Raw genomic sequence first — 17,908 nt, 5'->3', positions numbered from 1 at the left:
TCGTCTAGGCCTCTTTCCACTGGCACACAACGCCTTCTCTTCTAAAGGTCGAAGAGTCACCAAAGAGATAAGGAAGAATAAAAGAAACATTGTGTTGAGGGTCATAAATGACATAAGTAACTGACAATCCTGATTAGATAGTGAGAGAAAAATTGGACTTTGGGACGATTGAGCAAAAGGCCAAGAGAAAACACTGACGAAGCAGTAAACAACTCACCATGAGGGACTAGGGGGAAATGGGGGTGGTGGTCACTGCTGACCACAGTCAGGTAAATACTGGTCACTCAGTGTTTCTGAAATTCTCCAGCCCATTCTTTCCATTTCACTGTGCCTCTGCAGCATCCTAACTGCACACACACATTTCCTCAGACAGATAAGTGAGGTAGTTGTTGGAGGTTTTGACAGTAGTGATCATGAATGGAACCATCTTAGTGTTGCCTTTTAGAAGAGTCTGCAGTCAGAGGCCTCTAAATCAGAATTATGCATTCAGATCCAGCTATTTAATGAAAATGTACTCTGTACTAAATCCCTAGTCGAATGTTATTTCAATTCATCTTCATAACCAGTTTCTGATGGGTCATTACTAGCCCATTTTACAGGTAGTGAAACTGCGGATTAAAGAGGTTGGAAGATTCCACAATGTTTCACAGCCTCCAAGCCCACCTATCATGATATCTCAGTTTTACAATTTACAACGTTTTACTGAGTTGAGAGACTTTAAAAAAAACCCCAAAAACCTGCAAGCAGTCTGTGTTGCTCAGAAGTTGCTGTTTCTCTAAGGTCCAGTAAGCCTTACCCTTGCTTTCCTGAACTTTGAATTTCAGGAAGCTCATCAAACCCTGGTGGTGGCCAAATGCTGATGCCCCAGGAGCAGCAGGAGGCAGCTCCACTCGGGGGGCGGGGGTACTCATGCTCCTCTGACGTGCCTGGCCAGTCTGCTGTTCACGTGAAACGATGCTCAGCAAGATCAGGGCCACCTAGGTCTGCCGACGCAAGTCATGTTTTCCTGTTTAATGCAGGTTTAACGTCCAAGGTTATAAACTGCTGGGAGGGGGAGAGGAAAAGAACTAATCTCTGCAGTCTGAAGTTACCAAAACATAAGCAGCTCTGCTTTAGACCACAGACTTGGAGTGAAACAGCTCTCCCTGTACCTGTTCTGTGACTCTAGGTGAGTTACTGAACCTCTCTGAACCAGAGTTTCCTTATCCAGAAAATGAGGCTAATAAACATTTCCTCTGAGAGGTGCTGAGAGTGGAGATAATATATAGGAAGAATCAGATGCGTCACAGAATTTTTTAAAAGAGCTATTGTTACTGTTGTCATTGTTAAAACAAGAATAATTAGTACTAGTAACATAAGTGAAATTATTTCTACCATGAATCTCTCAGCGGGTAGAATGTTTCAGTCACAGTTCTCACCACCCCAGCCCTGACCCCCAACATCTGTCACCAACCCCACTCTCCATTCTTTTATCAACTTCCTTGTTCCTCTTTTCTCCTTCCACAAAAATCAGATTTGATGAAAGCTCACGTGTCCCCAGATCAGATCATCTTGGTCTGAGGAATCAAGCACTGGGTGCTTGAACGAGTACCAGGTGGAGATGAAGAAACCAGAAAGTGTGCCTTGGGGAGGCAGGTGGAGTCAAGAGAGCTGAGGGAACTTCACCCGGGCTGGCCCTGGGTTATCCTCAGGACAGGGCTTGGCCAAACTTCCCTAGACAAAGCCTTCAATAATCACATTCAGTGTTTAACACTCTCACTTTTAGAAGCTGTCTGAGCCTAAACTCTGTTTAAATAACATAACTCCCTGCTTCCTTTTCTTTTATTTCATTGACATTTCACTCATTATAATGTTACACTCTATACTATAGAGAACTTTGGTTTTTTAGCGTTTTTCTCTTATGAGTTATTCCAAAGGAGTATGAACATATTCATATTCCTGAGAATGGATACTTTCCTGTGATCATGGTCATCCCATTGTTTTTAGATTTCCCCATAACTTTTATTTGCCTTATTCATTATTTGCCTCAGGAAGTATACACTATTTTTATTTGCCTTCTCTTGAATTAGATTTTGGTTTAATGCTCAGGGAAAACACTCTTTTAGAATGACCTGTATCCAGACAGTGCTGTAACTAGATGAGCTGATGGCTTACATCAATCACTTTGAGTTTTATTCTGGTTTTTTCCAACTTTAAAGACAAAAATGTACAGGTTAGGAGAGAATGAGAAGAGAGTAAAAGACACTATGTTCTGACATTAAAACCATCAGTGCCCAGCTTCCTCTGGGGGAACTAGGAAGGATCTTTGAATGCCTACTGTGTGCAGGCACTTTACAAACTCATTTAGAGCTCTTGTGAGGTTCAGATCTCACTTTACAGAGGAGGAAATTCAGGCTCAGAGAAGTGAAAAGAAGCTTGACCAAGGTTAAGTGTGTAGTAGGTGCTGGAGCTAACCTAACACGCTTCCCAGTTTCCCTTGGTGGCCTCCACAGCCCAGTCATTCACTCGCTGTGTGACTGAAGGGACTCCCCTAATCCTCTGTGTCTCCTTTTCCACACCTGTAATGTGAAGAGTCTGGATTAAGAACTACATGGTCTCTTGACATCCCTTACAGCTTTAACACTCTGAGTACGAAGAGTGTGTGAGCATAATTAGACGGACTGGCTGTTTACGAGCCAATCAGAGTTACTGGTTAAACACCTCCCTAGGAGGACAGGGTGGGAAGGGGAGGGTAAAACTTAAAAAGAAAAAAACGCTTTGATGAGAAGTCTATAAAAACTGTGTGTTCCTGAAGATTCATCCTGTTTGGCAGCTGCTGTCTCTTCCACAGCTTCCAATATCTGAGAGGACTCTGCTCTCTCACACTGTAAGTAAAAGGACTCCCTTTGCCTACCGGGACTGCACCCGGGAGTGAGGGGTTAGTGACAGCACTAAGCACGGAGAGGGGAAAGTTTGTGTGCTTCTGGTTTCAGGAAAAACTGAATGGTGGCTGGAAACGTGATGGTCTGCTGAAATGGCTTTCTCTCCCTACCTCTCCTGCTTCTCTGAGCGGTGGCAATGCCTGGTACCGGTGGTACCTGTATGCGGGCTCTTCTGAGTCCTTGGCTTAGGAAAAACAGCTTGAATGTTCCTATTTGGTTAGGTTCAACTCAGTATTCGAGGTTCCTGCTCATTTCTGCTCTCACCATAACAACTGCTTGTTCCGGTGAGATGATTTATTTACGTATCTATCGCCTTGTGTCATTTTCTTCATTTTCTGCCCACACCGACTAGTACCAGCGCTGATATTTCTTTGTCATAGAAATGAACTCTTGGCCTATTTTACCCTTTGTCTTCACCCACTGCTCAAACAAGAAAATGGAACAGGCATTGCAGAGCATAGTCGTCATTTGATTACCAATTGTCAAACTCTTCCCTTGTTTGCTACCTTCCATAACATTTTCTACTCTGAAGATCCTGCAGCTTAAGATATTAGGAATCAAAAGCTGCTAATGCATTTTGGTGCATTTGTTCTACTAGCTGAAGAATAGGCATGTTGTGAGGATATGTTGCCTTTTAAAATAAACTTCTCTGTAAGTAGTTCCCTGGGGTTCCATTAGCCAGTGTGGGTCCAGCAGGGGCTCTGGCTCTGTGGCCACCATTACTTTAGCTAATGCACATCTGGGGACTGCCCAGGCTAGACCTGAGGTGCTGGGGCAGGAAATGGAGTGTAATTGCTGTAAACCTAGGAGCTCCTTTGGCATAGTTTAGAGGAAAGAGCAACACTCAGGTCTTTTTCTGAGCTGCTCCACGTGTGTCCAAAAGCACCAGGGGGCAGGCTGTTCTGGAGCACCTCACTGCGTTTGTCACTGTGGTATCAGGATATACAGTGAAGTTGTGGGCATCTTCCTGCACCTGTGTGTACAAGTGCTGTGTGCACTGCCTAACTGTCATAGGCTTTCAGTAGATAAGCCCCTCATGTCTTCTTGAAAAATCCACCTGCCTTGTACATGGAGAAGCAAATGGACTCTCTACTCCCTTCTATTTCTCCAGGAATTAAATATTGATAATTTACAAATTATTATCTTTTCACAGAATCTCTTTGGGGAAGGTAGAAAGAACTATACTGTAGGGTTTCATCTGCTGTTTTGCTGAAGAAGGACTGGAAAAAGGACTCCAAGTCGTAAGCTAGTAGAATGTGATTTACAATCACAACTTAGAAGGGGCATCAGACATATTCCTTCTGGGCCTCAGTTTCTCCATCTCTAAAGTTAGCAGGGTTGGTACAGATATCTCTGAGGTCACTTGTAGTTCTGTTTTTCTGTGTTTACTGTCTATTTGTTAATATATTATGTACAGTAAAAGATGCCTATGTAAGCTCATTCACTGAGAAATCAAACATTACAAAAACTCCATAGAGTGATTTGTGAGTCACCCCACCCGATTCCATTCCCCGGAAGTAACCCCAGTGTAGTTATTCTCCGCTTATATAGACCCAAATACAGTATGTGTGTATACCATTTTTTTTAATTTAAAAACAGTGATACTATGTATTGCATACCTTTCTGAAACTTGCTTTTTTTTTTTTTTTTACTTTATCATGTAATGTGAACAATTTTCCACTTTTTAAAAAGCTGGCTTGAGACCTCAGTAAGCAGAAGCCCAGGGACACAGAAATCATTCTCTATCATCACTGTCTCCCAGCTGGCCTCCTGTCTTCCGGTGGTGAACGTTGGCCTGCGCCCCTGTTTTATGATTAACAGAGAAGCAACATTTGTGCTGATGTGGTGCAGAACTTTAATCCCTTTGTAGAAGTTTAACTTCCCGTTAACAGTATTGGTTCAATTTGACCTTTTCTCTGTTTTTTTCTGGTTGAGTCAGCACACAGACTGAAGAAAATAGCTTGGTAGTGAACAATTATTGTTTTAAAAATTGAAAAGGAGAGAACTAGCGATGCCTGACATTTTCATAATGCTTTATAAACCATCTTAATGTTTATCATGCGATTCAACAAATATATTTTGAGCAAATACAATGAGTAGTGTGCTCACAGGTCACATTTGACCACTGGGCAATGATACAAGCAGAGCAAATATTATAGCCATTTAATCCATAGTAAACCTAGACTCAGGGAAGTTACCACCTTGCCTGTGGGGCCAATGAGGAGGAGGCAGAGCTGGTCCTTGAACCCAGGTCTGTCTGATCTACTTCTGTGTGAATGATTCAGATATTTATGAAGTAGTAATGTGGCATGTGGATAATGGTCCACAGCCTGAGGATCCTCTGGGATGTCATCACCAGGCACTCCGGGGGCGTCATCAAGGACACTGGAGTCATCCAAAGGCCAATTTCTTTCGCCAAGCTCACTCTTTCTTTAAGAGGGAGTCCTGCCCCTTATCCCAACTTTCTGCCTTATTAGCTGTTTGTCCTTGGACAAATAATTAAACTGTCTTATATTATTTTCTCATCTATTACACAGTTGGGGGAAGTCCAGCTGCCTTCTGAGATTATTGTGAAGAATAAATTTTATAGTGCATGTAAAGCAATTAGCAAAGTGCTTGGCAATAAATGATCATTTGCTGTTATTGGGCTATGTTTTCCTTTTGTTTCATTAAGAAAACGTCTTTGTTTTTTGATAATTGTCAACTCCTTTGTGCAAATATCTAAACTGCAAGAAAAAGTTTGCACTTCGGTCTAAAAGTCAGAGCCAAAGCTAACAGTCACTGTCTACAGTTTAGGAACTAATGTGTAAACTGGGGAGACACTGTATTCAGGTGGCTGGGATGTGAGGGGTCTTGGGAAATCATCTTCTCTAGAAATCGTTGCCCACTAGCCTATCCTGGTACCCCAGTGATGGCATTTGTGGTTCTGTTCTGTGGAGTTAAGTGTAAAGTGAGAGTAGCCCCAATAAGAGTGACATCAGTTATACCTTCTTATGAATTATTGGTTCAGTAGCCATTGACTTCTTGTATCAAGGGATAGAGTGCTGAACCTAGAATGCCTAGAAGGGAGGCAGAAAATGTGAAAAGATCAGTTTGACATGAGAAGTAAAACTGGGTGGAGGGCTCTGCCTCATCCTAGCTGGGACCTTGGGCAATTCAGTTAACTTTTCTGAGTCTTGGCTTGTTCACTAATTAATGAAGATAATACCTGTCCTGGTTACCTCATTGTCGAGTGGATCTAATGAGAAGTGAGGTGTCCCTTAGCTTCCAGGAAATGGAAAGCAGACACAGGACATCTGCCCTTGTATGAGTGTATGAGGGGAGAGGAGACTGGGGAAAGGCAGAGACCAGGGTTGAATAGGAAATTGCTCAAGGTAATCCTCACTTCCATTTTTTTTTCTTTGATAATCCAACCTATGCAAAAGCATTTTTTCTGACATCTAAGATGAGAGCCCTATGAGCTTGCATTTTCAAGACTAGCCCAAAGTGGCAGCCAAACAGGATCAATGATCCCTTTCAGATGACCACTGCTGAAGAGGTTGCTTGGGTAGGGGATCTTGGAGCCAGAGTCTCTCCTTGCCAAAGCAGTGAACCTGAGAATTACTGGAGCAGGAATCAATATCTGATGTCAGCATCCTTAGAGCTTCCGGGAACCTCTGGCCCAGAGGCACTTAGGGAAAATCTTCCCATCTACCCCAAATGGTCTTATAGGTGGTTGAATATAAGAAAAAGGAGACTTGCACCCCACCCTCTATGTCCCAAAGCTGAAGGGAGGTTAAATTCAAGGCCAAATGGTGGTTTCTCCTCTCAGGCTTGCTCCTAGAGAATACTCTGGTGGGACTGCAGTCTAACAGAGCAAAATGAGGATGACCACAGAAGCTGAGAGCCTCACTGTCCTGGCCTCAAGCCATCCAGGCCACCTGATGGCTCCAGAAGTCCACAGAAGAGAGACAGAGTCAATTACTGCCATGCCCTCTATTTGTCAGATTTGAGTGGATCACTCATTAGCTGGTTTAGTCTCAGTATCAGTGATCCTGAAGGCTTTCTGGAAGGCACTCTATTTAGGATCACCATGAAATTTGGCATCCCACCTTCATCCATTATGGCTAATTGGAACTACTTAGGCTCAGGGGGAAAAAAAAACCCAAAACAGATCTCATTTGTTCATCCAGTTGTGGAAATGGACCAGAAATGTCAGAGAGCCTACAGGGCTTTTCTGCACACCTACTGTCTTGGTCATGAATCCATGTGAGTGACCCACAGTTCTGTTCACAACTGACTCTTCTGCACTCTTTTCCAGACCTGTCACCATGGCCTACCAGTTTTCAGCCCTCACCCCAGAACAGAAGAAGGAGCTCTCAGAAACTGCCCAGCGCATTGTTGCCAATGGGAAGGGGATCCTGGCTGCAGATGAGTCTGTAGGTGAGTGCAAGAAACATCATACAACAAGCAGACCCTTGATTCTGCACTTAGCAAAGGCACCTTTATAATCGCATTCCCTTTCCTCTCAGAGCAATGAAAGGTTTATATATACAGGAGTGGGGGCAGAAGACTCGGTAAGCGTAGCCCTTTTGAATCTTGCCATTCCAGAAGGCAGGTTTCTGAAAACCAGGGGAACAGGCTCAAGCCCTTCATTTTAAGGCCACTTGCCAGAGGTCATTTGAATCTAAGCCGTAGCAAAGTCAGGAACTCAGTAACCTGGATAAGACCTCTGCTGCTAGTTAGAAGTCAGTGTGAGGTCAGCCAAGGAAGGGCAGAGAGAGCAGGGAAGTGTCCATACATGGAACAGGAAAGAGCTTGTGGCTGAAAGAAGCTCAGGATGGCACCAGGGTGAGCTGTGGCAGGGCTGCGGCCCACTATAAAATGGTAGAAGCCAGAGAAGTCAAGAGCCTGCACCATCACTCCTTCCACTGTGCGTACAGCCAGTGAGATGGAGGGCTGGACCAGGGGACAGCTAGAGAGGCCTGAGGGCCTTACAGACCCACTTGGACCTGATGGCAGCTTCCACCCTGCCCCTGGAATGCCCAGTCCATGCATCCCTCCCCAGAGTCTTGACAGCAACCAAGGTCTTTCCCTGGGGAGACAAAATAAAGAGGTAGGAGTTCTGAAGATCTGGGGCGAAAAGAGAGTGTTGCTGCCCATCCTGGTGAGGGTCACTGAGCTGGTGTGGAGGAGGGCAGCAGGGAAGCCCCGGCTTGCTCCTTATGCTGCCCTCACCCACTCGCCGTAGGCACCATGGGAAGCCGCCTGCAGAGGATCAAGGTGGAGAACACGGAAGAGAACCGCCGGCAGTTCAGAGAACTCCTCTTCACCGTGGACAGCTCTGTCAACCAGAGCATCGGGGGTGTGATCCTCTTCCATGAGACCCTCTACCAGAAGGACAGCCAGGGAAAGCTGTTTAGAGACATCCTCAAGGAAAAAGGGATCGTGGTGGGAATCAAGGTGAATAAATCTCGCCTCCATCTCACCGCAGCCGCGCTCCCAGCACAGTGGCTCGGGCAGGGCCAACGTGCGGACACTCTCACCATCTGATTGCTGTTCTCTCTCCTTTCCATCGTCACCTTCCTCCTGAGAACCAGGTCCTCTTCTGAGCTTTTCCAGTACCCTCTTCTTTCAACCACTTTCCTACAAGGTACTTAGTCTCTTTGTTTCTCGATTTCTTCATTTCTAAAATGGGAATAATAGTACCTACCCCATAAGGTTCTTAGAAGGATGAAATGAGTTTTAAAGACAGTTTCTATCGCGTCATTATTATTTAGCTCATGATAGCTATCATTGCTGAAGTACTTATTGTACTGCTGGAACTAGGTCTTCCAAAACAGCATGAACTTCTCAAGAGGGACCCTTAGTATTTGTTGAGTGCTTAGGACTCCAAGCACTCATTTACTCCTCTTCACAACCTCTGAAGGTAGACTCAATTATAATCCCTCTTTTAATTAACTAATTAATTAGTTAATTAATTTTTACTGAAGTATAGTCAGTTACAATGTGTGAATTTCTGCTGTACAGCATAATTAATCCCTCTTTTACAGATGAGGAGAGAAAACAGAATTACAAGGCGTAGTATAACTTGCCCACAACAAGGCAAAACTGGAGCCAGTTCAGGCCCACACTGTCTCCTTCCACGGCTCATAACCTTAGCCTCTGCTATGTGAGAGGCTACATCCTTTTTCCTTTTATCTCCTGTAATAGCATAGTGCTTGTTATGTGCAGGTGCTTAATAAATGTCTCTTCAATAAATGAATGAATAATTTAAAGGAGGCTGCTCTTTTATGGCACCTCTACATCCCAGGTTCTGTCAGATGACTTCTTACTTCCAAAGCTCCAGGCCTGTGCTTTCCATAGTTTCCATCCTCTTAGGGTTGACACTCTTACACTGTTCCTTCCAGATAACTTCCCTTCTGCTTTGGACTGAATTGTGTTCCCTCAATGACTAATACACTTTCCTAATTCTTTGGTTTATAAAAGATGAGAGCTACCAGTTAGCACCAGGGGCTCTGCTTGTGTTTTACTGGGACACCTGACACCTGGTAATTACTTGTTAAATATTTATATTCACAGTTAGACCAAGGAGTTGCTCCCCTTGCAGGAACAAACAAAGAAACCAGCACTCAAGGTAAGGATATTACCCACTGATATGGATCTTGCCAATATATGCCAGAAATGAAGGCAAGCAAGAAGTGACCGAGGGGAAAACAAAAACGAATATCACACTAGTTTTAGAGCCACACACCTGTTCTTCAATCTCAGCTCCTCAACTCAATAACTGTGTGCCCTCAGGCTAGTCACTTAAATGTTCTGGGTCTCAGTTAAAATGGGATAACAATAACTACTTCATGGAATAGTCCTGGGGATTAAATTAGACAATGTACATGAATGCTTACCACAATGCTTTGCACAGAGAAGATACTCTGTACTTGGTAATATTATTTTAGAGAAAAATCCAGCAGCAGCAGTAGAGAGGAAAGAGCCCAAGCTATGGGATCAGACACACTTGGATCTGAATCCTGCTTCCATCACGTACGACTTGGATCGTTTTGCATAGCACACCACTGCCCAAGTTGACAAGTATAAACCACAGCATTGGATTAGCTAAGTGGAATCTGAATCCCAGCTCTGTCACTCTTTAGCTCCTCAAACTTGGAGAAATCACTTAACCTCTCAGAGCCTCAGTTTCTAAGTCTGTAAAATGAGTCTATAACTACGAGGGTTATATTGTTATGACTACTAGGTTGTAATACTGTAACAACTGTTAGGGTTGTTATGATAATTAAATGAGATAAGGTGTGCAAAATGCCTAGAATCATGCCTGGAACATAGTAAGTTCTGAATAAATATTGGTTCCCTTTATTCTTCTTATAGAGTATCTTATAGAGTATATACAATCAAAAGTGTATTTGTTAAACCCAGGTCTTTTGGCTCAGTATTGGAATTAATGTTTCTTTGCCTGGATGTTTTGGTCCCTCAAGCTTTGTGACTGAAAGCTAAGCCAAGGGTGAACTCCTTCACTTTATCAGCAGCCCCAGGGTCAGGGACAGGGGTGCAAAGAAGTCTCTCTCTCTCGTGACTTGCAGGGCTGGATGGCCTTTCTCAACGCTGTGCCCAGTATAAGAAAGATGGTGCTGACTTTGGGAAATGGCGTGCTGTGCTGAGGATTGACAACCACTGCCCATCCCAACTTGCAATCCAGGAAAATGCCAACACCCTGGCCCGCTATGCCAGCATCTGTCAGCAGGTGCTCTTCCTTCCCTTTGGGCTTAAAAAACAGGAGGCGAGAGCTTTCTTTAGAGTCCATCTTTCCAGTTTCAGTACAACCACACGTGACCCCTCCTTTTCTCTCGTGGCATTTTTCATTACCTTTGCTGTAGCCAGGCGTGGTAGGGAAAAGATGTGGTTTCACAAGTCAGCTGTGAGTCAAAAAAAAGGCAAACACCGCTCACTGCAGCCCTCTACCAAAGCACTGTGAGCTGAGTCTTAAAAGCAATAGCTCTTGAGGCCAAGGCACTTACTTGTCTTTGCTCCACCATGTTCAAGGACATGATTCTCTTAAACCCCCAGCTCAAGGATGACAGCTCTGATCTAGTCCCCATCCAAATAATTTCTTAGAGGATGGTCGCCTGATACTAAAGTTTCCAATGTATGTGGAGTCTGGGATCCAAGTTAAGTCTGATTTGCTTTAGCGGGTGCTATGTTGGGGTTACCTGAGTTGTGGGCATCTGGAGATTCCCAATTAGAATTGTAAACACTGCTTGAATTCTTTAATTAACCCATGCAAGAGGAAGCTTTCTTAGTGATTTAAGCTTGAATGTCCTAAAAGGGTGACAGCTAGGTTCTGAAGTAGTTAGAGTAGTCTCTAGAATAAGACATAGAAATTAAGTTTGCATTTATTTTACCCCATTCCCAGGAAAACTTTCCCCCCCACTGTTCTTTTTTAGCTAAGCCACAAATGCTCACTAGACATCCCATTACATTTCTTTTCATTGTCTTTAAGTTACCTGTATGGTATTTCTCCATAAGGGCTTCATTTTATACCAGTTGCAACTGTTAAATACCTTCTTAAGGAAAGGATCCCAGTGAGCAGAGCTTCACTCTGTCCCCTCCTTTTTCCTTTTTAGAATGGGCTGGTACCCATTGTTGAACCAGAGGTAATTCCTGATGGAGACCATGACATGGAGCACTGCCAGTATGTTACTGAGAAAGTAAGTCTCAGATATAAAGATCCTAACGCCACTTGAAAAATCTGTTTTTAAGTAACAGTTGTTACTTCATATATATCAGCTGTTATATAGGAAGTGTTCTTCAGTTAGAATCATAATGTAGCATTGAGGAGGTAAGGAGGAGTTATCAAATTTTCTACTCTTTGGGGGCAAGTGGTGTGCTCACTGCAGAAAAAACACAGGATCTGCAGTACCAAGACTAGGGCTTGAGAATCCGTGTTCCCAGTTGTGGACCTGAGGCAAGTCACATTAACTTTCTGGACCTCAGTTCCATTATGTATAAACTAAGACATCTGAAATAAGATGAGGCTCCTATGAGAAACTGTAATTAGAAAGTATTTTTTTTCACATGTGACTTTCTAAATTAGCCAGAGTATATCTGTAGGAAAGTAAGAGAGTCATAATAAAACCTGACCTCAGTTCTCCACTTGGAAAATGCGGTGGACTGAAATGAGATCTGAAAACACTTCTGTCTCTAAAATGCATTTTTATGATCACTCAGCGTCTACAGGGGTGGAGAATAGGGGCCAATTTAAATGTTCACAGCTAACTAAATCAAGGCAGGCTCCATTGGCCAAAGGGAGTGATGAGAAGGAAGGTATGAAGGGCTCTAGGAAGCAGAGCCATGTCAGTGGTCCATGCAGTGAGCAGTTAGGGGAGGGACAGCAAGGACAGGCCAGCTTGGCTGTGCTCAGTGGCTGTGGTCTGCAGTGCATTATTCTGACTAGGCCTAGGGGCTGGTTGGGAAGGCTTGGCCAAGAAACATATGGAAATTCCTTCATCCTGCATCCCTGTGGTGTAAAAGTGCCAAGGTCAGGTGACTCTATAGCGGGCTCTGGGTTTCACCTGTCTGGACTTCTTGTCCTTCAGGTCCTGGCTGCTGTCTACAAGGCCTTAAATGACCATCATGTTTACTTGGAGGGCACCCTGTTGAAGCCTAACATGGTGACAGCTGGACATGCCTGCACCAAGAAATATACTCCAGAGCAAGTGGCAATGGCCACTGTCACAGCTCTCCACCGTACTGTTCCTGCAGCTGTTCCTGGTAAGGTTTCCTTTCTTCTCTGACTTGAGGTCTTCATCCTTGTTCTTTGAAGGAGTGCCACTAGCATTTGCGCTTGTCCAGGAGTCTGCTTCTATTCATGAAACAGACCTCTGCTGTCCCACGGGCAGCCAGTACTTCTCGCATTCCGTGACACCACCTATTCCGAGTCTGTCCAGATGCACACAGTCTGTTGATTTCCTCAACATCTGACTGCCCTCTTATTTATGAAAGCCTTTCTCCCCTTAGCCCAACTAGCCTCAGCGAGGGCAAACTAATTTCTCCAACCCAGTCCTTTTGCAAATCAAGTAGAGGAAAGACTGAGATGCTACGTTTCTTTTAGGCTCCTTGCTTGCTTTCCCAAGCAGGGAACAGAGCTGGGACTAGCAGAGTGGGATGGTTTCTCTCCTTCCAGGCATCTGCTTTTTGTCTGGTGGCATGAGTGAAGAGGATGCTACTCTCAACCTCAACGCTATCAACCTTTGCCCTCTACCAAAGCCCTGGAAACTAAGTTTCTCTTACGGACGGGCCCTTCAGGCCAGTGCACTGGCTGCCTGGGGTGGCAAGGCTGCAAACAAGAAGGCAACCCAGGAAGCTTTTATGAAGCGGGCTCTGGTAAGATGCTACTACCTCTTGTATACTTGATCAAGTGAATACCTGGGACCTGGCTCTCATGGCCTTCTTCAGGCCATGAAGGTATCTCCAGAGATTGTCTACCAGGCATTGGAAAATGTGGCATTAGAGCTTAGCAGGAAGGCTAAGGCTGGAGAGAGTTTTGAATTATCCACACTGGGAATAGAGTTGATGCCAGCAGATTGAAGGACAGTTTCCACAGAGACAGATGAGAGAGCCAAGGAATGAACCTAGGACACCTTTCATTTGGGGAAGATAAAGAAGAGAAGCCACCAAGACAAGCAGTGATAACATATTAAGATGAACCAAGGATTCTGGGAACAGACAGAATCAAGTGTCAAGGGATCAATAACAACACACTACGGAAAGATTCAAAGTAAACGCAGAGAAAAGGCTGATATTGGCATTAAGGGGCATTATCAGTGACCTTCAACAAAACAGGTTCAGTAGAGGAAAGGTGCTCATTCAAGATGTTTGGCAGGAAAAGGCCCAGAAAAGTTATCAGGAGAGATGAGAACAAAAAAGGGTAACTTTTTTTTTTTTTTTGAGCATCTACTATGAGCCAGGGACCGCAGTGAACAAAGCAGACACAGCCACTGCCTTCAGGGAACTTAGAGTTTATCCAAATAGGAGAGAGCTTTCCATGTTTAAATGTAAAGCAGAAGGAGCCAGAGGAGAGATGAAAGACTGAGAGAGGTCAAGGACTTAGAGGAAACAGGGCTTCATGAAACTAAATATTAAATACAGGTGGCAGAGTTGGTTTTAGGAGTGAAGAGACAGCAAAGAAGAGACAGAATGAGCTTGGAATCAGGTCTGCAGTGGTTTATCACTCATGACAAGTGAGGACATCTGTTGAGAGGGGTTAGGGAATGGCGATTTCAGTCTTTATGGTGGGGAACTTGGAATAGCCACTGAAGTAGTCTGCTAGGAAATTGACCAGAGGTTATGGCCAAGCATAAGCAGGGTGCAGCTGAAATGAGAGTAAGGTTGTGGGATGTTAACTTAGATCCTAAATTTTCCCAGCAGCCGCCTTAAGCATGCAGGAAGATTCAGATCAACCTAAATGGGGAAGAACAGGGTTGAAGAGTAAAAGTTTAACAGGGAGGTGGAAGAGCACCAAATTTGAGTGATAGTCTTATTCAGCTTGCTGATGGTAGAGGAGGCTGGGCTAGGAATCAGGTGTAGCCAGTTTAGTGATGAGGCACTAAAGGAAAGGAAAGATTTAAAGAAGCTAAAGAAATCATCTCAGGGGCATAAGGGAGATAGGAGACTTCAGAGGTAGTGCTTTACCTCGTGACAAGGATGGCTATGGCTGTGCTGGTGTGTGGCTGATGAGGTGGGAAGATGTAGCTAGTAAGATGGAGGGATTTTGAAAGCAGGGGTCGGAAGGGCCATCCACACGAAAGAAGGGGTGCTGTTTATCATCTGGAATGGTGATTCTCAAGCCTAAGCGTGTATCCGAATCCCCTAAGGGCACATTAAAACGCAGGCGGCTGGACCCCAGCCACTGAGTTTGTGATTGAGGAGGTCTGGGGTCAAGCTAGAGAATTTCCATTTCTAACAAGTGCTTAGATCCATGAAACCTAACTTTGAAAATCACTGTAGATGTAGAAATAAGTCCTGGAGAGATCAGAAAATAGCAACTGTGACTTGAAGACACGAGTCTGCTAAGTAGCATTCAAATGTGATTATAGGTTTCATAATTCTGGACTCACCTTTAATTGGAATTTGCATGATAACAAATGATATTACAGTAACAACTAGGTAAAAACTACATAGTCTTATGGACAAATACAGGTATGAAATGGAAAATTTATTCCAAAAAAGTTTTTTGCTAATGAAACTTCAGCTACACCTGCCTGATGCCCAGCCATACATCTGGTCTGTTTCCCAGCAGGCTAATTCAACAGCTATTCCAAGGTTCCCCATGTTGGGATTGAAATTTCCATTTCCTTATCGCTGTAAGAATGAGAAGTTTCTCAACTTTAATTTCTGGCACTGTTGTTGCAATATTGTTGGTACTAAAAAACCTTCCCAGTAACTGACACAAACCTCAGGCTTGCCTGAGAAATGCTCAGAAAACTGAGATTTAAAAAAAGGGAGTAACATTTTATAGAAGGAAAGGGATGGTATCAGCAGCATTTTAAGGAGAAAAATCCACATGGAGGTGGAGCTGGTTTCAGTGGGAAGCAAAGGGAGTCAAAGCCCAGGGTTGCTCTGACTCAGTCTCCTCTCTCACACTTGTTTTTTAGGCTAACTGCCAGGCGGCCAAAGGACAGTATGTTCACACAGGCTCTTCTGGTACTGCTTCCACCCAGTCTCTCTTCACAGCCTGCTACACCTACTAGAACCCGAGGCCAGCCAGCCTGGCTCGCGCACATCTAGGTGTCTTGATAGGAGGATCGAAAGGGAACAACAGCCTTTCAGCTGACCCTGGAAATTAGACAAAATTAGATTGGAATCCTGGAAACACAATGCATGTTAAATTCTTAGACACAAGGAAAAAAATCAGTCATTGAAACGTAAGTCTGGATATCAAGGATCTGATGAAATTTCACACAGTAGTTTCTTTACAGTATTTCCAGCTCACCTGCCCCAGAGTGTCCATCTAAGAAAAGAATAGACTTTAAAACAGAATCAGTTCCCCATCCAAATAACCAATGAAACACCTCATAAGCTGAGTGCAGAGAAGTGCATCGTATTAAACAGTCTTAGCAGTGGTAGGTTATGAAGGAGACAGCTGAAACCAAAAAAGAAATAAAATGTTCTACAAATCTTCATTTTGTATCAGGTTTTACTTTCTGCTCTTGCTTTCAAAGGGCTCAGTATGTTTCAATACTTCTGACTCTACTAGACATGACTGGCATTAGTGGTCAGGATCCTCAACTTTGGCTACTCACTGGAATAACCTGGCAAAATTAAGAGACCCAGATGCTCAGGCTACACTCCAGCCAAGTTTGAGAACTGCCAAGCTAGATTTCAAGTTCGAAGGTATTTAGAAATGAAAGCAATTCATAATGTGAAGCAAGCTACAATGTAAAATAATTTTGAGCAAAATGTGGAATATAAGAAGAATGTGACTTTGATGCTTGGAGCATTCCTCTTCAAGTGACCCAGGTTTGGTGACACAGGACTGCATCTTCCTCTGCACAGGCAAGTACACTACCTAGTTTTGCAGTAAATAATATTCACATAATTATATTTTATTTCCTTCCAATTTTCAGAATTAACCTATAGAAAGAGTGTTAAAGACAACCATAGTTACAGGAGAGAATTTAAACATGATAAATTTGGACAATATAAAAATAATGATTTAAGTGACAAAAGCTGGGAAATTCCAGGGGGAGAAGTGAAGGAAAGCAAAGGGAACACTAATTTACTTAGTGCAAAGTTAGTACTTGAAATTGATGGATTAAGAAATAGTGCTTTGGGGAGAGGGAATAGCTCAGTGGTAGAGCATGTGCTTAGCATGCAGGACGTCCTGGGTTCAATCTCCAGTACCTCCATTAATTTTTTTTTTTTAAAGAAATAGTGCTTTAGCAAAAAAAAAAAAAAGAAAAAAGAAAAGAAATGGTGCTTTGAGTCTACTAAAGTAATAAAGGAAATGGATATAAATCATTAAAGTAGTCATACCTATAATTAAAAGATAGGAGAATGTAGTAAACTAAATTCTTTGTCGTGAAGAGTACAAAGATAAATGATACTACTTAGAGTAAATAAATTAGGAAATAGAAGCATATGCATATGATTTAGAGGAATAGACAATTAGTTCAAAGGGACCTCGGAGGAGAAAGACCTGGGAGCTGGGTACGGGGAAGATTTTTACTTATTACTTGCCTCTACAACATTTGAGTGTTTATTTCCATGTACCTGTATTACTTTTCTAAAAACAACTACCATGTAGTCTTACAAGCAATTCCAACCTACCATAGAGGTCATTTAACCCAAGGCTTTCATTTTATGGTTGATAAAACCAAGCCTAGAGCAATTGAATTACTTGCTGATGGTCATACATTCAGGCTTCTTTCTCCTGTAATGGACACATGGCCAGGGAGGAGGGGAAGGACAGGGTAACAGGCAGTGCTCATTACCTCTGCCACCAGTGCTATAGCTCTTCTGCATTTCTTACTGCATTCATTCACTTATCAAGTGGTTGATGTGCTAAACTGTCATAAATGCTGATAACACCTGGTGTGACAAACCACTTCTGCCAGAAAATTTTTTCTAGAGCTTATTCAGCATCACTGACCCTAAGTTGTAAAGAAACCCTCTTAGATTCTCATTTATGGGTTGAGCATAAATTTATTACCAAGGCTGAGATATTTATGTCTTTTGGTGAAGGCTGGATTACACTTCACTGGGGGTGAGGATTTATATAATGCATTTTCCCTGGCTATCATCTGATTTACTTTCCTGACTAAAGCACTACAGTTGTATTTGAGATCTCAACCCCGGTAGTTTCCTTCATTCCCAGTAATATGAAGACCAGTGTTGCGAGGCTACAGGCTTCAATTCCTATTAACTGTATGATCACTGATTGAATATGTTGGTGGTGTCAGATTTCTTCTAGTAGTACTGAACACCTACTAAAAATA

The 17,908-nt window shown here is 43.3% G+C and overlaps 1 protein-coding gene across 1 annotated transcript; it reads left to right on the top strand.

The window, feature by feature from the left end:
• The first annotated feature begins 2,708 nt into the window (after nucleotides 1-2,708).
• Nucleotides 2,709-16,093, top strand: ALDOB (aldolase, fructose-bisphosphate B). The gene is made up of 9 exons (XM_010952954.3): nucleotides 2,709-2,866; nucleotides 7,222-7,343; nucleotides 8,152-8,363; nucleotides 9,483-9,537; nucleotides 10,496-10,656; nucleotides 11,537-11,620; nucleotides 12,509-12,683; nucleotides 13,096-13,295; nucleotides 15,566-16,093. Exons 2-9 carry the CDS (start codon nucleotides 7,232-7,234, stop codon nucleotides 15,659-15,661), a joined length of 1,095 nt encoding a protein of 364 aa, XP_010951256.1. The 5' UTR covers nucleotides 2,709-2,866; nucleotides 7,222-7,231; the 3' UTR covers nucleotides 15,662-16,093.
• Nucleotides 16,094-17,908: the final 1,815 nt, after the last annotated feature.

Source organism: Camelus bactrianus, chromosome 4, assembly GCF_048773025.1.
Source record: "Camelus bactrianus isolate YW-2024 breed Bactrian camel chromosome 4, ASM4877302v1, whole genome shotgun sequence".
Classification (NCBI taxonomy): Eukaryota; Metazoa; Chordata; class Mammalia; order Artiodactyla; family Camelidae; genus Camelus; species Camelus bactrianus.
The sequence above is the reverse complement of the archived record's forward strand: the minus strand, read 5'-3'. Positions and strand labels throughout refer to the sequence as shown.

Bases quoted from the DNA above. Each gene is read 5' to 3' on its own strand.
- ALDOB (XM_010952954.3), top strand. From the start codon at position 7,232: ATGGCCTACCAGTTTTCAGCCCTCACCCCAGAACAGAAGAAGGAGCTC. The intron at 8,364-9,482 runs GTGAATAAATCT...TTATATTCACAG, and splicing joins GGATCGTGGTGGGAATCAAG to TTAGACCAAGGAGTTGCTCC. The intron at 12,684-13,095 runs GTAAGGTTTCCT...CTCTCCTTCCAG, and splicing joins TGTTCCTGCAGCTGTTCCTG to GCATCTGCTTTTTGTCTGGT.